The sequence below is a fragment of the Schistocerca cancellata genome, chromosome 5 (assembly GCF_023864275.1).
Source record: "Schistocerca cancellata isolate TAMUIC-IGC-003103 chromosome 5, iqSchCanc2.1, whole genome shotgun sequence".
Lineage (NCBI taxonomy): Eukaryota > Metazoa > Arthropoda > Insecta > Orthoptera > Acrididae > Schistocerca > Schistocerca cancellata.
This window is the reverse complement of record NC_064630.1, coordinates 323,634,472-323,661,806: the sequence shown is the minus strand read 5'-3', so window position 1 is coordinate 323,661,806 and position 27,335 is coordinate 323,634,472. Positions and strand designations below refer to the sequence as shown.

Below are 27,335 nucleotides of genomic sequence, written 5' to 3'. Positions count from 1 at the left end.
TGTGTGTGTGTGTGTGTGTGTGTTGGGGGGGGGGGGGCGGCATGTGCGCACACCTCTTTTTTTACTGATGAAGGCTATGACCAAAAGCTTTAGGTGAGTGTCTTTTGATTGACACTGTTTGCAACTTACTGTGTCTTCTTTACAGTAAAGTAGCAATCCATCTCTTGCTACATTATTGATATTCCTACCTGGATTTTCCATTGTTTGGTTTTTAATGGCAGAAATACTGTGTTTGGAGTCTTAACTTGACACTCCAAGCGAGGGATGCTGTGGGCAACAGCTGCATATGCCACCACTTACAGCTTCCCTTTGCTTGAATTGTCATGTTAAGGTTACACATCCTGTAAAGCATTCAGTGAAATCCATTGTTCTACATAATGAGAACTACAGTTATATTTCTTCACATCATACCAAACTGTCAAGTTTCACTACAGTATATTATTAAAAAGAAAAACCTCTTTCTCAAATATTGTATCTGCTATTAGTCTACACATATTTTAATTTTACTGCTTTTTGGCTGCTGAGCTTAAGAAGGGGTTGTATTAGATAAGATATTCTGTAAATAATGTAGGCTGTGCCAAATTTGTGTAAATCCACCATAGGACTATAAATTGAATGGTTTCTGATACAAAATATGATTGTGCCTCTCTTGCTTTACTCATTACAAAGGATCTTAACTTTTCATTTGTTTTGACGGTTCCATAAAGAAACTGAAGAAATATTAAACAGTGTCCTCAAAAGTATCATTGACTGGTTTTCTGCAAATGGTCTTATCCTTAATTTTAGAAGGACACAAAATATTCCTTTCTTCATGTCTTGGGGTACTACACCAATAATAAGTGTAGCACTTGATGAGGAAATAATAAATAGGCTGGACACTTCAAAATTCTTAGATGTCCATATTGATGAGGATTTAAACTGGGAAAATCACATTTTGTAACTACTAGAACAACTTAGTCCAGTCACATTTGGACTTAGAATCAATGCAAATCTGAGTAAGAGACAAATCAGTAAGTTGCTATATTTTCATTCTACAATGCCATTTGGAATATTGTTCTGGGGTACCTCATCTTTAAGAAAGAAAGTCTTCATTTCTGAGAAACCTCCTGCTGTAAGAATATTATGTGCTGCTCACCCATTATCATCTTGTAGACACCTCTTTAAGGAATTGGCCATTTTTTCTACTGCTTCACAGTATATTTATTCCCACATGAAGTTTATTATAAATAATCACTACGGTTTGAAAGGAACAAGTACATAATTGTTATACTAGAAGGATATGGCATTAATTTTTCCACATTAAGGTTGTTTTTAGTACAGAAAGGGATCCACAGTGCTGCAACTAAACTTTTTGATAGCTTACCCAGTGAAATAAAATGTCTGACAGATAGTAAAGTAAAATTTGAAAACAAACTAAAAAAGTTTCTCTTTGTCAGCTGCTTCTGTTCTGTAGGGGAGTTTCTACTACTGTAATGTGTAAAAGGTGGTGGGTAGGAATAACTAAGTCTCAAATCTCTCTCTCTCTCTCTCTCTCTCTCTCTCTCTCTCTCTCTCTCTCTCTCTCATTGTGTGTGTGTGTGTGTGTGTGTGTGTGTGTGTGTGTGTGTGTGTCACAATGTAGGTAAGCTACTGGCTTGCAGTAAATTGTGGACTACAAGACAAAATGTTTCAGATCGTGTTAAAAAATGCTTACTAAAAGATCTCTTAACTTGAAAATGCCTTAATTTTTGTAAAGCATAACTGAGGCATACAAATTTAATAGCTGTGTCTTGTAACATTATTACATGTTTTTGTCAAATTACCCCAATTTGTGTATATGATGGTTTGGACATGTACAAAAAATAATTAGAAAAATGTTATCAATATGCAGAACAGAGAAGAAAGTTTTTTAATTGCATTTAAGTTGTGGCAGTTTATCACTGTTCAGCAGTTTTTCATCAGATCAAGACTTAAGAAATAACAGTGTGCTTATTTCACTCTCAGTGCTTGATACAGTTCCAGTGAGACCACACAGTTGAATGACATATTTTATCTTATTTAGAGCATACTGCATGCTGACAAAGTACCAGTCGAAATGTGATTTGATGATGAATTTCCATGACTGAGATTTTAATTCTCCCTTTGGTTCACTTCATACTAAATTGATGGTTTTCATATCTGTAGCTGCTGATAGTTCTTCAAGACTTGGACCTCACATTGCTTACATTGGGCCACTTTGTAATGGTTCTTTTTCCCATATGGCATTTCTGCAACAACAGTACAGTAGTTTCTTCATTTATGCAAGACATTGATCTCAGTCCCATGTTGTTAAATGATATCTGCCCTTCAATCCACTTCTCCAGAAATGGTTACCAATTTGATTTTGAATGCCTGACTGTAGCAAAGGCAAATGTTAAGTTACATTTGTCCAGACCTCAGTAGTGATTCTTTAAAACATGTGTTAACAAAACTGGAGAAACTGTTTCTATATTTGAAGCTGTTAAAGGAATTCTGTCATTTGATGTTGATGTGAATTCTGGTACTACTGGCTGATTTAACATTTAACCACCTGGAAAATTTTACTGAAACTGTTAACTTGCATCTGTGCCACTGTAAGTTGGTGTGAAGTTTTATAAGTAGGTTTTCAAAGATTTTGGCCTTTTCTTCTGTGCTACAGAAATATAGTGCCTGTATTTTTTGGTACCATGTCTTCATGTAGTTTTGGTACCATGTCTTCATTAAATCTGATGCTGTTGGATGTCTTAATTATTTCTACTTTTTGCACTAAGATATCGAGGTATGCGGTTTGCATTTGGTGATTTTGAGAGGACTAGAACAAATCGCCTCTGTCCATAGTTCAATTTTGAATTGTTTCTACTACAAAGTGGGACTAAGTGCAAGTGTACATTATTTTGATGACAAGATTTGCAGGTCCTGAATATATTATTTTTAATGTTGATACTATCATTAATAGGTATTCTTAGTAAGATAATTTATAGGAATAGTGGCTTGCTTCTAATTTTAAGATCATTATAGCCTATCTAATCATAATTAGGTAGACAGATTGACACAACTGTAGTGACTTATATTACCAAATGATTTTCACAGCAACTGATATGTTAAACAAGTAGTGAATCAGGAGAGTTCGTTTTATGAGAACAAAAAAATGATCAGAATTAAATATCCCACTGTACGGTGCAAAATATTGTCCTGCCACAGAGTAATAAAAGCAATTATACTTGTGAGCAGACAGTTTTCTAATTTTTGAAAATAAAGTAATTTGGTTCTAAAACATCTTATCTTTGTTATAGACAAAATATAAATGAGTGTATTATATTTGGATTAGAAATGTGGCCCCCATTAATAGGTATGGTTGTGTAGTTTTATTAGACTCAGTGAATGGAGGGTCTGTTGTGTAAGTACTGTGCTGACACAAAGGCTAATGTCAACAGACAGTTAGTTATTCAGTTGAATATACTGTAGTGTGTGTTATGGAACTGCTATTCATTCATGACATTATTTTCATCTGAAATTGTTTACCACATCTCTTTTAAACACAAGAAGTGTCAAATTTACTCTCTCCTCTTCTTGGCCATTTCTTTCTCATTAATAGCTTTTCAGCTAGAAGTCCAGTGCCCTTGTGTTTCTAAGAGGTTGCACAGTAGGAAAGACAATGAAGGAACAACTTTAAAATCCATTTTTGGCCATCCATATGTCGATTTTCCATTGTTCCTGTCTGTTACAGAAGGTGAAAGCCAGGTTGGATTCTTTGAAAAGGACATAGCCAGTTTCTTTCACCATCCCAGCTCGGTTAGAATTTGTTTCCATCTCTAATGACCTATTCATTACACAGGGTATTAAACTCAAACCTTCCTTCTCATCATTTTTGAACATAAAAATCAAACATATTTAAGAACAGCATATCTCGTTTCGTAGCAGTCTGAGACTTTCACATACTGTTTATTTCAGTGTTCTGTAGAGTGTGTTGTTACTTCCAGCATTGGACACTTACATACCATTCCATATATGCTGTCACATAGCAGTATGCTAAAAGATTATTTTTTATAAATGTTTCCTCTTTCATTTAATAACACTATTTTTTTCGTTTTTACTGATAATTAGCTGCAGACCCTTAGGTTACTTGTTACATACCACTGCTATTCTTGACCATCCATTGGCATTTAATATTGTAATCTTGTGTTACATCCCTTTCAAAATTGCAATAAATCAACTAATGACATCCACCTTCCAAGAAGACACAAGTAACATCTCTATCTTACAGTGTAACTTGATAAACAAATGTTGTTGGTTTTTTCATTTACTCATTATTAAATGCTCCTTCCCGTTGCATTCATGTATCAAGATGGGAAGAGTGATTGTTTAAACACTTTTGTGCTTATTGTATTGAGTCTAACTGATCTTGTCCTTGCGATCTCAATGGGATGACGCATAAGGGGTCATAATATATTTGTAGGTTCATCACTTAAGGCTGGACCTTGAAACTTTGTAACTAGGCCTTCTGGAGATAGTTCACATTTATCTTCAAGCATTTGTCAGTTTAGCATCTCTCTGACACTCTTCCACGGTTTAAAACCTGTGACCATTGTGCTGCTGTTCTCTGTATATGTTTAGTATTCCCTGTTAATCCTACACTCATGCTCATAAATTAAGGATAATGCTGATACATGGTGAAACAATGATCTGGTGGGTGGTTTGCGGGTTTAAATCACCTCGGGGTATGACCATGCAATGCATTTAACCTGCAGTTGTCGCACGGTGGCGCTGGCAGCAGTCCATATATGCAGAAGTGTGTTGGTGCATGACAGAGTACGGTGCAGCGAGTAAGTGTGCAGACGTTTTCAGATGTGCTAATGGTGACTGTGTGTTGAAAATGGCTCAGAGAACACATATTGGTGACGTTATGAGGGGTAGAATACTAGGATGACTGGAGGCTGGTCAAACACAGTATGTCGTGCCACAAAGTGTGATCTCAAGAGTATGGCAACGATTCCAGCAGACAGGAAACATGTTCAGGTGCTACAGTATGGGACGTCCACAGTGTACACCACCACAAGAAGGTCAATATCTCACCATCAGTGCCCGCAGACGGCCATGGAGTACTGCAGGTAGCCTTGCTCAGGTCCTTATCACAGCCACTGGAACAGTTGTCTACAGACGCACAGTCTACAGACGACTGAACAGACATGGTTTATTTGCCCGGAGACCTGCAAATGCATTCCACTGACCTCTGGTCAAAGGAGAGCCTGTAAAGCCTGGTGTCAAGAATACAGTACATGTCATTGGAACAATGGTCCCAGGTTGTGTTCATGGACGAGTCCAGGTATAGTCTGAACAGTGATTCATCTGCCGTGAACCAGGAACCAGAGACCAACCCGTTAATGTCCTGGAAAGGGACATGTATGGAGGTCGTGGTTTGATGGTGTGGAGTGGGATTATGATTGGTGCACGTACACCCCTGCATGTCTTTGACAGAGGAACTGTAACAGGTCAGGTGTATCGGGACGTCATTTTGCACCAGTATGTCCGCCTTTTCAGGGGTGCAGTGGGTCCCCACCTTCCTCCTGATGGATGATAACGCATGGCCCCACTGAGCTGCCATCATGGAGGAGGACCTTGAAACAGAAGATATCAGGTGAATGGAGTGACCTGCCTCTTCTCCAGACCTAAACCCCATTGAGCACGTTTGGGATGCTCTCGGTCGACGTATCACTGCACGTCTTCAAACCCCTACAACACTTCAGGAGCTTCGACAGGCACTGGTGCAAGAATGGGAGGTAATACCCCAGCAGCTGCTCGACCACCTGATCCAGAGTACACCAACCCGTTGTGCGGCCTGTGTACGTGTGCATGGTGATCATATCCCATATTGATGTCGGAATACATGCACAAGAAACAGTAGCGTTTTGTAGCACATGTGTTTCGGAACAGTTTTCTCAACTTATTACCAATACCATCACTTACAGATCTGTGTCGTGTGTGTTCCCTATGTGCCTATGCTATTAGTGCCAGTTTTGTGTAGTGCCACGGTGTGTGGCACCACATTCTGCAATTATCCTTAATTTATGAGCACGAGTATTTGGTATGGGTTTCCACACACTAGAGTGACTGTGTGTATGTGATTGTTCCATTTCATTTCTCTACATCCAGGTACGTGTGTGAGTTGACTGATTCCATTTGTTGTGTTGATACTGTAGTCAAAGGATACTGTGGTTTTTTCCCCCCCATTTTGTGAAATGCCAAATCTTACAAACCGAGCGAGGTGGCGCATTGGTTAGCACACTGGACTCGCATTCGGGAGGACGACGGTTCAATCCTGTCTCCGGCCATCCTGATTTAGGTTTTCCGTGATTTTCCTAAATCCTTTCAGGCAAATGCCGGGATGGTTCCTTTCAAAGGGCACAGCCGATTTCCTTCCCCGTCCTTCCCTAACCCGAGTTTGCGTTCCGTCTCTAATGACCTCGTTGTCGACGGGACGTTAAACACTAATCTCCTCCTCCAAATCTTACAACTCTGAACATTTAAGGTATGTTTCAGTCTTTGCATCGCACTGAAATTTTATCAAGATCTGGCTGAATATTGGTGCAGCTTTTTTCAGACTGTACTTCATTATATGTAACTGTCATCTGGAAAGAGTCTTGGGTTTACTGTTATTACTGTCTACAAGTTCGTTTATATATGACATGAACAGCAAGGGTCCCATCACACTTGCCTGGTGCACACCCAAAGCTATGTTTACATCTTGTCTGTCCATGACCTCCATCCAAGACACAATGATGGATCCTCCCTACCAAGTAAGCCCCAATCCAGTCATAAATTTCACTTGATACCCCTTATGTTCATACTTTCCATAAGCATAGACATAGTATTTAGTCAAATGCTTTTTGGAAGTCAAGAAATGCTGCATATATCTGAGCACCTTGATCCATGACTTTCAGGATGTTAGAGTGCGAGTTGCATTTCACATGATCAATGTTATCAGAAACTGTGCTGACTGGCGTAGAGGAGGTAATTCTGTTCAAGATACAGCATTGTGTTTGACCTTAGCACATGTTCTAAAATTCTACAGTAATGGATGTTGAGGATATTGGATGGTAGGTTTGTGGAACACTTGTGCTGCTTCTCTTATAGAGGGTGGTGACATTTGCTTTCTTCCAACTGCTGTGCACAGTTTTTTGTTTGAGGGATAGACACTATATTGTGGTTAAAATAGGAGTTTACTCAGCCACAAATTAGGTACCCAGTCTGACAAGAATTATGTTTGTTCTGGAGCATTGTTCAATTTTAGCAATTTCAGTTGTTTCTCAAGACCACTAACACTATTATTTATGTTACTCATCCTTGCAATGGTGCAAGAATTTTTATTTGTAAAGAAAGAGTTGAAAAGTGAGTTAAGCATTTTTGCTTTCACTTTCCTGTCCTAAATTACAGTTCCTGACTCATGTATTTTTCTATTTAGTTATTTTATTTATTATATGACTAGTAACATATCACATGCAAAAACATGTCTCATCCTTTAGTGTCTGGACACTAATTTTGGTAACACTAACATTTTGTACGCATGACCAGAATTTCTTTGAATCTTTTGATAATATCCTGCTAAGGTAGTCATTGAAGGCTTCACACGTTGTCTTCTTGACAATCAAATGCATTTCATTCAGCATCTCTCTCTCTCTCTCTCTCTCTCTCTCTCTCTGTGTGTGTTTGTGTGTGTGTGTGGGGGGGGGGGGGGGGGGGATTTCTATCTTCCACTATCTACGTACATACACACAGTGAACTATTATTTTAAACTTGAGTCACACTTCTGTCAAGGACTAAATTTTTAAAGTTCCTCATCAATCTATTGCACTACTGCTTCTTTATCTACTTTGCTGAACACTTAAATCTTTCTAATTGATTTAGCTGCCTTCTGTGCTTAAGCACTCATTGTTGCTACAACTGCCTCATGTTAACTGATACAAGTATCGATGTGTACGTCCTCAAAGAGCTCAGGTCCATTTGTTGCCATTAGCTCCAGTATATTTCCATGATGAGTGGACTTCAAAAATTTTCTGTTGAATGTTAGATGATTGAAGTCTCCACCAATGTTGACAGTATGATTGTGGGATTTATTAGCAAACTGAGGTTTCCCCCAAATTTTTTGGGGATGAGTTTGATGGTTGAAGGTTCTTGTCTGCTGCAAAAAATACACCATCTCCATTTTCTATTAGCCAATCCTTATGGCATACACTTAAAATTTCCGTAAAACTCTCACAGCTATCAATGTAAGAGATTAACACAACTACTTGCCAATCTGTTATAAAGAGAAATGTGAAAGAAGACTTGAATAATATGATATATCTGCTGAGAATTTAATTGGTAGTGTCAAATTATTATTGTGTTCCTCCGCAATGTTTCATAGCAACTTGATGTTGACGAACATCTTCAGAAAATTCGGCTATTCATTCAACAATGGAAAATTTACTAGGAGATAACAATAACAATATATATTAGGAAAGAGCAGTACTTACCACAAAGAGGAGGCATTGAGCAGCAGACATGCACACTTAGAAGTAGGCAAGGATATTATTTAGCCATTTGGGCAGAGCTCTTCATCAGATGAAGAAAAATACAAAGGTGTGTGTGAGTATTTCTTCATTTGATTAGGAATTGTGCTCAACAAATTAAGAATACTAAACAGTATATTTTTTAATTTGCCTCTCTGATGCTGAACATCTCATTTCTGGATGAACAGTAATCTATCCTAATTCAGCTGCTCATTAGTCAGATTTGTGGAGACTTTGACAGTTTAATTTGAATTGTCCTTTGGGTATGATTTATTCATCTCTGATATGCTTCTAATAATGTTTTTGCTCTTCATTTTACAGAATGCCAATCCAGGCTCCCCAGTGGACTGAGTTTTTGTCATGTCCTGTATGCTGCAATGAATTTGATGCTACTCTTCGTAGTCCAATCAGCTTGGGATGTGGACATACTGTGTGCAAGACCTGTCTCTCCAATTTACACAGGAAGCAGTGTCCCTTTGATCAGGTATAGTATTTCTGGCTTTCCATTGATATTAAAAAAGTTGTATTTTACTACAAAACTCCTAAATTGATAACATTACATTCCGTGATAGAGACTGTGTGCTATATAAGATCTTCCATGAAACACAGTTGTGTTAGTACTGGTGCATGCAATGGAACCATAATATGGAATGACTAGCATATTTTTCCTATCAGTGTAGTGGATGGCGTGGTTTTGCCTGGAGTGTTGGCTCAGTGTAGGAGTGCAGCAGTTGATTTGAATCTCTGAGAGTTTCAATTAGACACCTTTAGCAGTGGGCTGAACATTTAGCACATATGTATTTAATTGGCTTCCAGTCCAGAAACCACAAAGGCATAGAAAAATAATGGGCATATGCACAACTTGACTGGCATGCCCAGTGGTGGTGACACATTTTCAGCTGCATTCTGTTCAGACCTGTCCTGCAGCAAAGGGTCCATAGGTATTAGTTCATTCTGTATTTACTTCATTGTGTTACCATTTATTGTTGAATGGTATAGCAGGTAAACACAAATTGTGGTGGTTATGGGTTTCCCTTCATACAGTATGTGATCTCAGTTGTTAACAGTTTGAAAACCAGGCAATCCATCTGGCATATTTCAGCAGGATAATGCTTAGTTACATCTAGTGGAGAATATGAAAGATTTTTTTAAAGTTGTTTAGTCATCACCACCTCCCCATTCTTCCCATTTGCAGTACATGTCACCCATTGAATGTATTCTGGGTAATGATGTTGTGGTCCTCAGTCAACCTCTGTTCATTCTTTATAGTCCTGTGAACAAACTGCTGTGCTAGAAATTTCACAAGAAAATATTTTAACCCTCTTTGATTTCATGTCCTCACATTTACTGGTTCTTACTGCACCATGAGAGTTTTTCATATCTTATTGACTGAATCACTTGAGTTAGAATGTGTACAGTTTGCTAATAGTAAGTTAGTGTACATCTGTAGAGTATCAAAATAAGGAAAGATGGGTGAAACATCCATTGATGCTGCAATTAAAGAATAGCTACTTTTGCAGTTTTAGGATTGATAGTGCATTGCCTTAAGCTAGAGAACAAATAGTGTAGATAGAAAATAAAGATGGGACAATCTTGAGCCAGAGCAGAAGAGAAACAGCAGAATTTGTCGCAGGAGAAATAATAGTGGATTATATCAGACTAGTACTGTAACAGAAGGCAGGCAGTGAGCTACACGATAGTGAGGGAATGGAAGTTAAATTAAAATCACATCAATGGTAAGAACTTAAGGCAGAGCTCCAGTTAATTTATTTAAAGACATGGCAGTGGTTAGGACATTAAAGACATAGCTCCAGTTCAGTTCAGGGATAGCAAGTAATTGACTGTGACCTGTTCAGAGGACAATCACATGAAGTTATTTAGGGAAACCCAGGAAACCTTATACAATTACAGCCAGAAAGATGACTGAATCTGATCTCTCCTGACTGTGAGCCTAGTAATTACACTACACCATCATTTGGCAAGCTTAGCGAATCGTAAATAAGGAAGAAAATTTTAGAGAAGTACACCAAATGTCAGAAAAGGAATGGAAGTAGTATAATAAATAAAAACAGTGATGGGAGATACAATCAAAGGGATAAGAATGAGAAACTGGAATATACAGTGAAATGAACAAGAATAACAAAAGGTAAAAAAGGAGAAGGTATGCAGCTAGGGACCTAAATTTCTTAAAGTAAAAAACACTCTCAGCAGCAAAGTTTACTTTGAAGAATAGTGAGTGCTGGTAAATACGCTGACAGTGAACAAATCGGAACACCAAAAAATAATTTATGCCGAGTAATGCAACTTTGGGAATACATTATTAATGTAAGCATTAGATAAGTCATTGCAAATGTGAATGCTGGTACATTAATAAACAGTGTAACTGCCAGAATGGTAAATGCAAACATGCACTCATTGTTGGTCTGGTGCCAAATGTCAGTTTGTGGGATGGAGTTACATGCCTGTTGCACTTGATTGGTCAATACAATGACAGTTGATGCTGGTTGTGGATGACATAGGGTTTGTCGTCCATTGGTATTCCATATGTGCTCGAATTGAGATGGATCTGGTGATTGAGCAGGCCAAGGCATCATGTCACCACTCTGTAGTTTCCATTTAGTTACAACACGGGTATGTGCACAAGAGTTACCTTGTTGGAAAACAAGAATGCTGTTTACGAATGACAGCTCAGTCGATCAAATCACCAGACTGACATACAATTTTGCAGTCAGGGTGATCAGTATAACCACGAGAGTTCTCCTGCTGTCATATGAACCCGCACGCCAGACCATAATTCCAGGTGTAGGTCCACTGTGTGTAGCACACAGAAAGGTTGGGTGCAGGTCCTCACCTGGCCTCCTCCTAACCAAGACATGGCCATCACTGGCACCAAGGCAAAACCAGCTTTCATCAGAAAACACAACAGACCTCCACCTTGCCACACAGCGATCTCTTGCTCGACACCACCGAAGTCGCAAATGATGGTGGTTCGAGGGCAGTGGAATGCACGCTACAGGGCGTCTGGTTGGAACTGTCCTTGAAATAACTGATTTGTAACAGTTCATTGTATCAGTGTGATGGCAACTGCTGTGCGAATATCTGCTGCAGATGCAGTATGATGCGTCAGAGCCATTCGCCAAACACGATGGTCTTCGCTCTTTGTAGCGGCGTGTGCCCATCTGGAGCCTGGTCTTCTTGCGACTGTACATTCTCGTGACCACCACTGCCAGCAATCAAGTTATGGTAGCTCTATTCCTGCCAGTTTTTTGCACAATGTCACAGAAGGAACATCCGGCTTCTCGTAGTCCTATTAGGCAACCTCATTACAATGCAGTAAGGTGTTGATAATGGCGTCTCTCTCGCTTTAAATACATTCTTGATTATCATTAGCTCACCACATCCAATCTCAAAGATAAGTAATGCTCATGACTGTTACAGCAAGTATTTGAAGCAAATCTGATTTGTATCCAACTTAAATTGGAAGGAACACACAGAAAATGGTGTGGGGAAGGCTAACCAAAGACTGCGTTTTATTGGCAGGGCATTTAGAAAATGTAACAGATTTACTAAGGAGACTGCCTACACTATGCTTGTCCGTCCCCTTTTAGAATATTGCTGTGCGTTGGGGGATCCTTACCAGATAGGATTGACGGAGTTCATCATCGAAAAAGTTCAAAGAAGGGCAGCAAGTTTTGTATTATTGTGAAATATGGGAGAGAGGGTCACTGAAATGATACAGGATTTGGGCTGGACATCATTAAAACAAAGGTGTTATTTGTCACCATGGAATCTTCTCACAAAATTCCAATCAGCAACTTTCTCCTCCAAATGTGAAAATATTTTGTTGACACTGACCTACATAGGGAGAAAAGATCACCACGATAAAATAATGGAAATAAGAGCTGGTACGGAAAGCTATAGGTGTTCGTTCTTTCTGCACACTTTACAAGATTGGAATAATAGAGAATTGTTAAGGTGGTTCGATGAACCCCTGCCAGGCACTTAAATGTGATTTGCAGAGTGTCCATGTATATGTATCCACTACTAGTGCCACTCTTATATGTCTAGCATGAAATTTGAATAGACGTCATCTTTAAGATATAGAAACACACTCACCAACTTTCGTCTGTGTTGCACAATTCATCCGTGGTGTTGCCTTTTTTGTCAGTGTATAAAGCATTTTGAATATCATAGCTTTTATCCAAATTTTGTGTTTATTATTGAACACTGGAAAATCCAGGATGTAAATTAGTGACAGTATTATAAAAAGGATGGACTGCTACTCACCATATAGTGGAGATGCTGAATCACAGATAGGCACAGCAGAAAGAATGCTGAACAAGTAGTTTTCAGCCAAAAGGTCTTCTTTTAATGTAGACAAGACACACACACTCACACTAGCACAACTCACACGCACATGACAACTGTCTGCGGCTGCTGAGGCCAGACTATTTGTATTTATTATTTATATTTATATGTATTATTGTATTGTTTAAATTTATCATTTTATTTATGTACTGAAATAATAATTGACACATGGTTAATAGATATAAAATTGGTAACTAATTAAGAATGTTTAACATTTTAATTTGTTAATAAATATAGCAGTCAAACCTAAGATCATTTTTAGCAAGAATCAAACCAGTGACCCTGTATTTATAAGACTAGAATTCTTTGAACTTAACTACAGGCGGCTATGTTGAAAAAGGCTAAAAGCTATTTACTTAACAATGCTAAGAAATCTTCAAAGTTGATTTTTCGAGTATTTTTGAAAAGTGCATTGTATTGCTTTAGGGTAACTATGAAGAAAATCAAAATTTGCCAGTTCGCCCATGTCAGGGCAGGTGATAACTATGCACATAAAGAAATAATATATGTTGTTTGACAACTCAGCAGTGTAGCGACATTGTGAATTAGATCACAACGAAATGAACTATGTTTTGTTCTCTCAAAAAGTTACCTACATCCATACTCTATAAGCCGTCATATGGTTTGTAACAGAGTGTATTTCCATGTAGAGTTCCAGTTGGTAGAATTTGTTCCTTATTAGTGCTGGTTCTCTCTCGTCTTGGATTGAGAGGTCGTTCCATCCTCTTACTGGAGTAATAATTTTACTTGTAAACCAACAGTAAGTAATTAAACTTAACTTGTAAATAAACCAACTTGCTTAGTTCATTTTTCAGTTTTTAATGGTGGTTCTTTTTTGTCATCTGCTCGCTAATACGTCCAGAAAATTAAATTGCGCATTGCTCTCTTTCTCCACTGTAAATTGAATTTTTGGATGGATTCATATTATTGAGATTACCAAGAATACATCCAACTGCTCTTCACCACATGTATGTACTGCGAAGTTATCACCCAAGTAGCGATAAAACTTGAGTGGTCCTGTACTGTTTGTTTGGATTCCCCCTGTTAAGAAATCACTGTAAACAAATTAGCAACAGCTGGACTAAGAGGGCTGTCCATGGCCTCCCCATCAATTTGCTTGTAAGATTCATTGTTGTCCTAAAAATAGGTTGTAATGAGACAATGTCTAAATAAAGCTACTATATCAATCAGAAATTGTATTCTGTTTGTGAAATGGCTTCATTCGCAGGAATCATTGTAAATAAAAAAACAATATAAAAACTGAAAAGTATATCAACCTGGGCCCATGTTCATGTCTTTTAGTGACTCCAAAATTATTGCTGAGTTTTTAGTGTAAGAGTCAGTTCTACCAATGTAGAGTGACAGCATTGAGGCTATATATCTGGTCACTTTGTGGGTAGGAGGTCTCAAAGGAATCTCTAGCTTGTGCACTTTGGTAAGCCATACCATCTGGGTGGGTAAGCTTCTGTCTTGCAGAGTTGTTTCTTATTATTCAAAGAGAAAGTACACACTTCTAGTAGTTGATTGGTAATTCTTAAAACTTCTGTTGGAAACAACTTTTTATTTTTATTTTTTATCAGTAGTAAGATGCAAGAGATCCTTAGATAATCTCCATTCTTCATCTCAACTGTGACATTACATTACCTCTGTCATTGGTAAGGATGTTCTACATCTACATACATACAGGCTCTGCAAGCCAGCATATGGTGTGTGGCGGAGTAATATTAACTTCTTTTCCTGTTCCATCTTAAAATATAATGAGAGAAAAACCACTTTTTTTCCTTACATGAAATGTAAGTTGGTAGTTCTCTTAGATTTTCTCAGTAGTTTTCCATGAAAAGAATGTCATCTTCCCTCCAGTGATTCTCACACGAGCTCAGGAAGCATCTATGTATTGCTCACGTGTTGATTGAACCTAGTTGTAATGAATGTAGCAGCTTCCCTCTGTATTGCAGCAGTGCCTCGAATCCAACATGGTGGGAATCTCAAACATTTGAGCAGTACTCAAGAATGGGTCACACTAGTGTGCTATACACCATCTTCTTTACAAATGAACCACACTTTCCTAAAATTCCCTCAGCAAACCAAAGTTTACCATTTGCCTTCCCTACTATTATCCTTAGGTGCTTGTTACGTTTCATATAACTTCACATTGTTATGCCTAGAAAGGTAATCAATGTGACTTTGTCAAGCAGTTTGCTACTAATGCTGTATTCCAACATGATAGTATTGTTCTTTCGGTTCATCTGCATTAACTTATTACACCAACTAGAAATTTTGTGTTAGTCATATAGTGTTCTTCTACAGTCACTCCAACAATGACACATTCCTATTGCTGCTCATCTTGTTTGTCAGATCATTTATGCACATAAAGAATAAGAGCGGTCTCATCCCACTTCCATTGGCCACTCCTGATGATACTGTTGTCTCTGATGAACACTCACTATTGAGGACAGTGTACTGGGTTATTTTGCATAAAAAGTCTTTGAGCCACTCACATACGTGGAAACCTTTGTTAACAGTCTGCAGTGGAGCACTGTGTCAAATGCTTTACAGAAATCTAGGAATATAGAATCTGCTGTTCCCATTCATCCATAGTTCACAAGATATGTGAGAAAAGGCAATCTGAGTTTTACTTGAGAACTATTTTCTAAATCCACGTCAAGGAAATTTATTATTTCGAAATGAGAATATTTTCAAGAATTCTGCAGCAAACCCATTTTAAGGATGTGGGTCTGTGATTTTGCAGGTCTTTGGGCGAGAGATTTGTGACAATGACAAGCTAATGAAGGGGCCAATGCAGTAGAGGACACTCTGTGAAACAGAATTGGGGCTGTAGATGGTGACTTGCTTGCTTTTAACTGTTTCAGTTGCTTCTCTACACCAGGGATGCCTATTATTATGCCCTTCATACGGAGTCTGTGCGATGGTCAAACGACAATATGTTTGTACAATCCTCCTGTATAAATGATTTCTTAAACGATTGGCGCACCATATTGGTCAAGAGAAGTGATTGAATAGAAGCCTTTGACCTGCTTAGCGATTTTATGTAGGGTCAGAATTTTCTTGGTTTCTCAGCTAGATCCATTGCTAAGATATGATGGTGGTAGTTGTATGCACCATGCATCAGTCTTTTTACAGATGCACGGTTCTGTGCTATCTTTGTCTGTCATCATTTGTGCATTTTCATTTGACCCAAGAGTGCAACAGTCTTCGCTTCTTCTGCATTTTCCAAATTTTGTTATTAAACCACAGTGGGCCTTTTCTGTACTTAATCCACTCATTCTGCACATACTTCCCTAGAGTGTGATTCACAATCCATCTAAACTTTGCCCATAATTCCTCTGCTTCCATCATACTTAAAGATCTCCGTTCACTGTCTAAGTGGGATGCTAGTAACAGCAAAAGTACTCTCTTAGCTTTCTTGATTGATTTATTAACTTTATTAACCATCAGCGCAGTGATATTGTGGTCTCTAATCCGTGTCCCTATACTGACACCGCTGATAAGGTAAGGTTTGTTTGAAGCTTTAAGGTCTAAAATATTTCCACTTCATGTGGGCTGTTGAACTAGCTGCTGAAGCCTGTTTCTGGAAAACGTGTTCAAAACTAGTTCACATGACACTATCTGTCAGTACCACCCATAATGAATCCGTAGACATTCCAGTATATACAATCACTTTAACAAATGTTGTATTATGGGGGTATTTCTGTGCTACATGCATAGACTTTCTTTGAATGTCTTTAAAACTGTCACGGTGGAACTGGGTAGCTGGTAAAAACGTCTGATAACTGTGTTCTGGTAAAAACGTCTGATAACTGTGTTCACCTAGACCTGTTACAAGCTACCAGATAACATCACTGTCAGACTCACTGTAGACACAATCCTTGTGTCGACTGCAATGAACACTCGCCTTCCTATGGCTTCTAATCTGTCTTTTCGATATACGTTCCATGCCTTGCACAGTATTTCAGCGCTTTCTACTTCAGGCTTCATCCAGCTCTCAATTTTAAGAATAATTTGAGCACAACAACTTTGCTGGAGGGCAGTAAGTTGAGGAACTTTGTTATAAATACTTCAGCAATTTACTTTTCAAATTTTGACAGATGAACTTTACTTTGTATGCATTCTGATTTCACTGTTTGCATATGGCAGGAACATCTTAAATAGTATGTACCGCATTTACCATTAAATATCATCTTCCCATCTGTGGCCATCATATTAGATGGCCTGTGCTTAGCTGGGTGGTGACGATGGGGAGAGCCCTTGATTAGCATAGGTTGCATCAGGGCAGATGTTTCGCTCATGAAACATACTAAATTATACCAAAACAATGGCAGTTCTCATCTGGCTGTCTCATCAGACAGGTATGCAAAATTCAATGCAGATAGTTACAAACCTTCTGCTTTTTCTACCCTGGCTACCCCACGTGAAGAGGGACAATGCAGACGTCTTTGAGTGGAACTTAAGTTATCCAATGCTTAGTACATAGTCGAACTGTTGGGGATTCATTTTACTGTGACAGAGCCATTATATTTATGGAATCATTGCAAAAAATGTGTAGCTGATTGCTGTTGATTAAAGCCTCCTTTGTTCCACAATCTTCAGCTCTTCAGTCATGGAAACAACTGGGTGACAGACTAGTGATCATTGCCTCACTCATAACTTTGAATATAGTCTAAGGAATCATTTTTCATAGAGATGTTACACTCTGAACAGATGACAAGCTGTATGCTAATCTCGAGTGAAACGAAGAACTTTTGTCCTGTGCGTCCAAAAAGGTCCCAAGGTGCCTTTATGTTAGCCTTTAAAGGGAATGTACTCCTGGAAACATAGTCACAGTGTACAGGTGTGGCATGAAATCTTAAGTCCCACTACCTGTCTGGTGCTTTGAATGAATGATTATGCTTTGGTGATAGGTCATCCTGCTGCACAGTGGACCCAAATGGTAGGACTGAAGGCGATCATCCCATGAAGATAGTCCTTGTGAACAACCATCTTTGTGTGTCAGTTGTGCAGAACACGGTCCCCCACACAAGTTCACTGGTTTGCCCAGTCTTCAAGAAAGAAAAGAAAATTGAGTAATATAAATATATTCTTGTCTGACACATACTAAGGGAAAATCCTGTTGATATGATGACCAATATTGCGAAAGTAACAGCCTTCACTCTCCTATTTAAATTTTTTCCCAACTAGTTCTTCCACTGTCCTCCTGTGTTGTGGTTCCTACGACACTGTTTTTGGGAACCACTTCTCGCACCTGGTCGGAGGAGCAGCTTCTTCCTCCGTCATCTGCTAGTGATGAGTGCTGCTTGGGAAACCTCTTCCTGGAAATGTGGATCAGAGACCCAACACCAGTCAATGACTGAAGGAGCCACAGCCTGTAGCTCTAAGGGTTGACCACTAATCTGTCCTCACGCTCACTGCAGATGGGACCTCGCAATAATTGTGGGCAGTTGAGGAGGAGGAGGAGGAGGAGGAGGAGAATTCAGAATTCGGACAAGGCTGCTGTGGTGACACCGTAGGTGCCAGGTACCTGCACGACATTGAATTGTGAACCAATGCTCATAATTTGGTTCCATCCCCATTGTTTACAGGCAGTGATCCTGGAGTGTGTCCGCTGCTCCTGATGTGGCTAGCGTTGCTGCCTCTGGTTTCATGGGGTCCTGTGTTCGATTCCCAGCCGAGTTGGGGATTTTCTCTGCCCCGGAACTGGGTGTTTGTGTTGTCCTATTCATTGCATCATCATCATCATCATCATCCGTGACAGTGGCTAAATTGGACTGTGAAAAAAATTGGGACTTTGTACAGGTGCTGATGACCACGCAGTGTCCTGCAAACCAGACATCATCATCCTGGAGTGTGACAGATCATCCTGACTCCTTCAAGCCTAACCTGGACACGTCTGACATGGTCATTCATTGGAACTCTTTAACTGATCTTACTGTCGCGTGCCATAGCTGCAGCACTATAATTCCTCCTCTTCTGCAATTTGCATTGCTCTACAAGAAATACATTTAACTGATGGCCATTCCCCAATGCTACATGGTTATTGTACATTATTCTGTACCCGTACTCGTTCTGAGAGGGCATCTGGAGCGGATTGTACCCCAGTTCACAGAGATGTCATCAATGACTGGATTCTCCTTTGTAAGATGTTTGAAGCAATATTGGTGTGGGTGAAGTGACTTCAGCAGCCACCATTTGCTGCTTTTACTTACCTCAGGGCAGGCCTTATAAATGAGTGTTGGAACTTTAATAGTGGCAACTATTTATTTACACCTCGTACAAAATAGAAACATGTTTCAAAGTTTTACTGACCTTCAAATTAGTCACCAGCATTGTGTACAACCCATTGCCAGCAATGTGGAAGCCATAGGATACTCTTAGCAGTGCCAGTTGTGTTGACAGTTTGAGCGACACGGTCCCAATGAATTTGTAGCAGTTTTGAAGCGAATGCCATGAAGTGTTTCCTTCAGTTTAGAAATCCTGCAAAATGATGGTCAGGTCCTGCAGAAAGTGTCATCACTTCTGTCTCTAAGCTGGTCGTAGGTTGCATTCCAAAAATGAACAGCATAGAGACAGAAGGGATGACACTTTCTGCAGGACCTGACCACCATTTTGCAGGATTTCTAAACTGAAGGAAACATTTCATGGCATTCGCTTCAAAACTGCTACAAATTCATTGGGACCGTGTCACTCGAACTGTCAACACAACTGACTCTGCTAAGAGTATCCACGACTTCCACATTGTTGGCAACAGGTTATACACAATGCTGGTGACTACTTCGAAGGTCAGTAAAATTTTGAAACACATGTCTATTTTGTACAAGCTATAAATAAATAGTTGCCACTGTTAAAGTTCCAACCCTCGTATTTAGCTGACTACCTTAATTCAGCAACCCTGCCCCCGCTCCCTCACCCCATTACTGCTACCTGTGAACCTGTGGGAAATACCATTTCATGTGCTAGGTGCCTTCTACTTGATCAACTTCTTACCGACCATGATCTGTGTTGTTTCCTGAATGATGGTGCTCCTTCCTACTTCAGTGTCACTCATTGCACCTTTTCAGCTATCACTCTAACAATCTCTTCCCCCAACCCTCATGGCTTTGCGTAATTGGTCACTGGATGATGGTCTTTGTGACAGTGACTGCTTTCTGATGATCCTGTCGCTTCCTTGCTGATGCCAGACAGACTGACTATAATGTTGGATGCTTCGAAAAGCCGTGTGGCAGTTGTATATCTCTCTACTGTTACCTTCACCCCTTGTCAGATTGAATCAACAAAGCTATGCAGTATATCTCCAATGCTGTCATCCATGCTGCTGGAACTGCTATTCTCATTTCTACGGTTCTCTCCATCACTGGCTGTTGCAGTGGTAGACCAAAGGCATTACAGTAACTGTTCATGATTGCTGAAGGGTCTTGCAGTGTTTCACGTGACATCTTCACAGACCAGGTGTTGGCCAGTCTCCATAGTCTTCTGGGTCACCATAGATCCACAGCTGTTTTGGGACTCTTCCTTCAAGTTGGTTTCCATACTGCGGTGTTGGCTCTTGCTGAACACCTCACTGCCCATTTTTGCAACAGCATTGGAGCCCTCTTCTATGTGGCTGCCTTCTGCACACTTAGACGATAAATTAAAGACTTCTCCCTCTCCTTCACCTGTAAAATGGCAACTGAACCAAAGGTAGGACTGGCTGCATATTTGTAGATTTGCAATGAGGGCTCCACCATTCATCATAGGATGCCCAACCATTTGTAAATAGTAGAAATAATGTATTGTAACATCTTAGGCTGCTGCTCAAATTATCCTTTGTTTTCCAACTGGTTTTGGTTAAAGAACACTATCCAGCAGTTGTTGCACAATAAAGAATAAATTGACCAACAGCTTAAGGAGTTACATGATGTCATTTTTACAGTTTAGAAAAGCTGCAGAATATATTCATAAAAAATTTTCATTCTTGAATTCATTATTAGCTTTTGTTTTTTGAACTGTTGCCCCAGTGTGGGAAGTGAGATGTTTAAAATATTGTTACAGGCATATGTCTTCATTTTCGTATCAACCAAAACATTCCAATCAGAAACCTATGAAATCAGACCCAATTTATTAACAATATTGTGAAAAGGATAGTTGTTATTCACAACATTGCGAAAATGCTGAGTTGCAGGCACAACGAAAACACTGTCAGAAAGTGAACTTTCAGCCAGCAAGGCCTTCGTCGGAAATAGACAACATGCGCGCGTGCACGCGCCCACGCATACACACACACACACACACACACACACACAATCTCTGGTTGTTGGTGACAGACTGCGAGCAGCAGTGCATGATGGTGGAAGTAAACGGGTGGGGGGGGGGGGGGTAAGGTGGAGGCTGCAGGGGGGAGGGGATTGGGGGGGGGGGGTAGCAGAAAAGGAGAGAAGTAAAAAGACTGTGGGTGCGTTGGTGGAATAGATGGTGTGGAGAGCCAGAATGGGAGCAGGGCAGGGGCTGGACAGGTAAAAATACCAATTAACGAAGACTGAGGTCAGGATGGTTATGGGAATCGAGGATATATTGCAGGGAGCAATTCAGAAAAGCTTGTGTTGGTTGGGAGTATCCAGATAGCACAGCCCGTGTAGCTGTCATGGAAATGAGGAACGTCGTGTTGGGCGGCGTGCTTAGCAACAGAGGGATACAGCTGTTTCTTGGCCACAGTTTGTTGGTGGCCTTTCATGCAGGCAGACAGTTTGTTGGTTGTCATGCACATGTAGACTGCAGCACAGTGATTGCAGCTTAGCTTGTAGATCACATGACTGAAACCACAGGTAGCCCTGCTTTTGATGAGATAGTTGATGCTTGTGGCTGGACTGGAGTAGATGGTGGTGGGAGGTCGTATGGGACAGATCTTGCATCTAGGTCTATTACAGGGATATGAGCCATGAGGCAGGGAGTTGTGTGGGGATGGATGAGGATATTATGAAGCTTCGGTGGGTGGTGGAATACCATGGGTGAGGGCGAGGGGAGGGAAGGATGGTGGGTAGGACATTCCTCATTTCAGGGCACTCCGAAAGGTAGTAAGAACCCTGGCAGAGAATGTGATTCAGTTGCTCCAGTCCTGGGTGGTACCAAGTCACAGTGGGAATACTGCTCTGTGACCATATGGTGAGGCTTTGGGAGGTGGTGGGCAACTGGAGAGATAAGGCAAGGGAGATCTGTTTTCGTACAGGGTTGGGAGGGTGATTATGGTTTGTGAATGCCTCAGTGAGACCCTCGGTATATTTCGAGAGGGACCGCTCATTACTACAGATCCAACAGCTTTGTGTGGCTAGGCTGTATAGAAGGGACTTCTTTGTATGGAATGGGTGACAGAATGGGTGACATCTGTAAAAGTGGAGATATTGCTGGTAGTTGAGGTAGCAGTCAATGTCTTTGAGGTGGCAGTCAATGTCGAGGAAGGTGGCTTGTTAGGTTAGTAGGACAGTGTGAAGTGAATCGGGGAGAAGGTGTTGAGGTCCCAGAGGAATGTGTGTCCTCGCCCTCAGTCCAGATCATCAAAATGTCATCACTGAATCTGAACCAGGTGATGCCAGACTGAGATTCATGGGAAGAATCCTAAGGAAATGCAATCGGAAAACAAAGGAAGTAGGTTACAGTACACTTGTTCACCCACTGCTTGAATATTGCTCACCAGTGTGGGATCCGTACCAGATAGGGTTGATAGAAGAGATGGAGAAGATCCAAGGGAGAGCAGCGCACTTTGTTACAGGATCATTTAGTAATCGCAAAAGTGTTATGGAGATGATAGATAAACTCCAGTGGAAGACTCTGCAGGAGAGACACTCAGTAGCTCAGTACGGGCTTCTGTTGAAGTTTCGAGAACATACCTTCACCAAGGAGTCAAGCAGTATATTGCTCCATCCTATGTATATCTCCTGAATAGACCATGAGAAAAAAATCAGAGAGATTAGAGCCCACACAAAGGCATACCGACAATCTTTCTTTCCACGAACAATACGAGACTGGAATAGAAGGGAGAACAGATAGAGGTACTCAAAGTACCCTCCGCCACACACCATCAGGTGGCTTGCAGAGTATGGATGTAGATGTAGATGTAGATGTAGAGGAGTTTGGAGCTCTGGACGTTGGGAAGGATTCCTTTAGATGGCCCATGAGTAGGTTGGCACCATGCTGGTGCCCCTAGCGGTACCTGGATTTGTGTTTTGGTAATGCCTTCAAAGGAGAAGTAATTGTGGGTGAGGATATAGTTGGTCATGGGGACTACAAAGAAGGTTGTAGGTTTGGAATCTGTCAGGGGTTGGGAAAGGTAGTGTTCAATAGTGGTAAGGCTATGGACATTAGGGATGTTTGTGTAAAGGGAGGTGGCATCAGTAGTGACGAGCAGGGCACTGAGTGGTAAGGTAGCAGGAACTGTGAAGGGTCTGTGGAGGAAATGATTGGTATCTTTCATGCAAAAGTCTAGGTTGCAGGTAAAAGGCTGAAGGTGTTGGTGTACGAGAGCAGAGAGTCTCTCAATGGGGGCACAGTAACTGGCAACAAAGGGGCATCCTGAGTGGTTGGGTTTAAGGTCTGCAGGAAGCATGTACAGGGGATAGGCAAAATAAAGTGAACACTTTTACTTATTTGGGAATGGTTTATTAATAAGGGATTGGACCCCCATTTACCCATAATACAGCTGTGATTCTTCTTGGAATACTGACATTTAATGATTGTATTGCCTCAGGGAATGTTATGCCACTCTTCGATCAGAACCTCTTCTAACTCTGTAGTGACGAGGGAGGTGGAAATCTGCACTGGAGTCTGCCCTCCAATACTGCCCACAAGGGCTTGGTAATGTTCACGTCGAGGGATTGTGCTGTGCTGTCCAGGGAAAACGCTGCAGTTTAGTTGTATGCTCTTCATACCATGATTGTATTGTCCTGGCTGTGTGAATGTTTGCATTATTGTCCTGAAATATGGCATCATTGTTGGGGAACATAATTTGAATCATGGGGTGCACCTGATCACCTAAAATGTTTACAAAATCGTTGGCTGTAACATGGCCTTTGAGAATAATGACCATTTCAGCAGAATACCACGATATGGTTGCCCACACCATCACATGCCCACCTCCATATTTAACTGTTGGAATCAAGCAATCAGGATTGTAGGCTTCTTTTGATGTTCTCCAGACATAAACTCGGCCCGACATTGGAAATAATGAAAAGAATGACTCGTCGGACCATATGATGGTGTTTCCATTGATCAGCCGTCCAAGATTTATGCTCCTAATACCACGTTTTATGCTTCTTTGGTTTGGTTGTCGCCATTAATGGTTTCTGTGTAGCAGCTCATCCACGAATATTCACTTTATGGAGTTCTTGGTGGACAGGGTCTATAGACATAGGGGCTCGAAGGTGGCTCTTGAGCTCTGCAGTCAGTTTAGCCGCTGTAGTTTTGTGTTGCTTTGACACAATTTGTGTTAGTGTACAACAATCTCTGTCATTTAGTTTTGATTTGCGCCCACTATTTCATTTACATGATGCTGTCTTTCCATGTTTTGTGTAGGCTGTCATAACTGTTGAAACAGTTGCTCGTGAAACATTCAATTAGTTGTCTGTTTTGGTTACTGATGCTCCAGCTAATTCTCCACTCCCCCCCCCCCCCCCCCCCCCCCACACACACACACACACAAAATCTGTCCTCTTTGGAACTCTGTTAGTAGGTCTTTCATTGCATATCAACATCGGCCTCTGAATGCAAGTATGAAGTGTGTACTACTGATAACCAACCTGCATTGATGCCTCGTCCGTACTGAACATGCACAGGACGCATGACACATGCCCCTTAGAAAGTAAGAATGCGGGGAGTGATAGGAGTGACTAGAGAGATGGAATCTGGGCAGAGGTTCTGGGATGGGCCTAAGGATTGGAGGAGAGACTGGAGATCCTTCTGGATTTTTGAAATGGGGTCACTGTGGCAGGATTTATAGGTGGATGAGTGTGACAGCTGGTGGAGTCCTACCAGGTAGTCCCTGCAGGTCAAAACAACAATGATGGGGCATTTGTTAACAGGTAGGATTATAAGATTGGAATCAATTTTTAGGAAATGGATTGCAGTTCTTTCTATGGATGTTAGGTTAGTTTGTATCTTGAGAAATTTGGTGAATGATAGTAAGGCAAGGTTCGAGGCTAAGAATTTGTGTAAAGTTAACAGGGGGGTGATTTGGGGGCAGTGGGGGTGGATTACGGTTGGATGGAGGAGTGAAATGAGTCAGGCAGGATTCAACATTGGTCTTTGGTTGAGTGTGATTGTTACGGTTTTTAGCAAAAAAGTGTTTCCACTGTAGGGACTGGGAGGAGTAGAGAAGATCTTTAATAATTCCTGCACTAGTCCGAGGCAGGAGTAGGAAGTGAACAGGGTGGAGAGTTTTTGTACCTCCTCTCCATCCGAAAATTTCTCCTGCTATGCAACTCCAAATTCTTGGCTCCCATGTCACACATTGAAACGCTTGCCTGCCCCCCACCTCCCCCTGGCCTCAGTCTAACCTCCCTAGTGCACCTGGCTACTCTACCCTCTCTCCACCTTGCCTCTGTCTGCTCCCACAAGCAGCACTTTACTGTCCCCCACCCTCACCCTGCTATCCCTTCACTTCCCAACCCCAGCCTGCTCCTTACCTCCACTACCTGGTTGCTTCTCCCATCACGCGCTGCTGCTCAGTCTGGCCCAACAGCCAGGGACTGTGGTCGTGTGTGTGTGTGTGTGTGTGTGTGTGTGTGTGAGATTGTTTGTTTGTTTTTATGTTCTCTGTTTCCAACGAAGGCCTTTTCGGGCAAAAGCTCACTTGACAGTGTTTTTGTTGTGCCTACTTCAGTGAGTAGCAACTATTCTTTTCATAATATTGTTACATTCCATCCTGGACTTTCCGTTGTAAGACTCAGCTTACAACAAATTATGCTTTTGCCATGGTGCATTTGGAAATACTATTCATCCATCATTTGCCAAGTTTGCTCTTCTGAATGCTATAGCATATACCATGACCTGTCATCCCATATTGTCACCTTCCACTGCTCCATATACCCATGATGAAATTTTTCACCACTCTGAGCAAGGTCTCAAATTCTTCATTGAGCAAGTGTGAAACGATGAAAACTAATTCTTCTGGCTTCAGAATGAACCTTTCCTTCATTGTTACCTTTTTCTGAGCAGCAACAACAATCCTTTGGAATAGTTGTAAAAGTATCTGTACATCACACTCTAGCACTCATGGCTCCTATAAGTTAATTTCATAGAGGTACCTGAGTTGTGATTGAGTTTAATATTTCCCTAAAATATCCTCATATCAGTAAACTGCGAAAAAGGCATGTTATACAGGGTGAAGAGAAATTCGCACACTCAGGCTTCACAATGCAACTCCTCACATGCCAGCAATAAAATAAATGTCTACCACAAAATTTCGTCCAGTGGGTACATCCAGCAGAAACAGGATGTCAAAGAGTGGGAATCTCACAACACTGTAACCACATGTATGGTAACTACCTCTGTCAGCACACATTAACCGTGCTGTACAGTTGGTGCAGTGGATAGAATTTTGGGTTAGCGTGCAGGAGGTCGAGGATTCGATCCTGGGTTGGGGTGCATTTTTTTTTCCCCCCCATAGTGTAATATACACCATTTCTTAGGTCACACGTATCCTAAGTTTACAACATTTCGTAATGCTGAACATAACAAATACATGGTTAGACAAATAAAAAATAGACAGTTGAAACAAATGACCTGTCATAGGACAGAATAATTACAAAAACAATTACAATTTAGAGATGCTAACGATGATATCACAGTACAATAACAAAACATCTACTTGCCATTTATACTACGTGTAATATGAGTGCTCAGATGTCACACGTTAGCAACCATTGATGATGATAATGACCGCATGACCGCATGACATTCACAACAAAATACATTGTCCTCAGCGACTTCCTTGCGTGTCCAAACATTGTGCAGCCCGCAGGATCATACAGCTCTGGACCCTTCGCAGCAAAGCTGTGTCCACAGTAACATGAGCAACATGAACATGCACTACCAATCCTTCCACATTCGTTGGCAGAGTAGAGAGTACACATGCTACTTCCAGTGTCCCCACAGGAAGAAATCCAGGGGATTTAGGTCAGGTGAATGCGGTGGCCATATAACCATTTGCTGGAAATGTTCTGCCCAAATACTGTTGCACAGTGATTCCAGCGTTTCCAGCGTTTGTAGGTATACTATCATGTTGGAACCATATCCTCTGTCGAACATGTAGTGGAACGTCTTCCAGTACATCAGGCAGATAGTTTGAGAGGAATGCATGATACCGTCATGCAGTCAACCAGTCAGGCAACATGTAGAGGCCCAAGCAACTGTTGCCCAATATTCTGGCCCAGACGTTGATACCAA

The 27,335-nt window shown here is 40.8% G+C and overlaps 1 protein-coding gene across 1 annotated transcript in view; it reads left to right on the top strand.

Annotated features, from left to right (window-relative positions):
• The window catches only part of LOC126187451 (roquin-1), a 279,093-nt gene that overhangs the window by 6,942 nt on the left and 244,816 nt on the right, over positions 1-27,335 (top strand). The window contains exon 2 of the mRNA XM_049928539.1: positions 8,865-9,027. Within this exon, the coding sequence (XP_049784496.1) occupies positions 8,866-9,027 (162 nt within the window). The 5' untranslated portion in view covers position 8,865. The remainder of the gene's footprint in view (positions 1-8,864; positions 9,028-27,335) is intronic.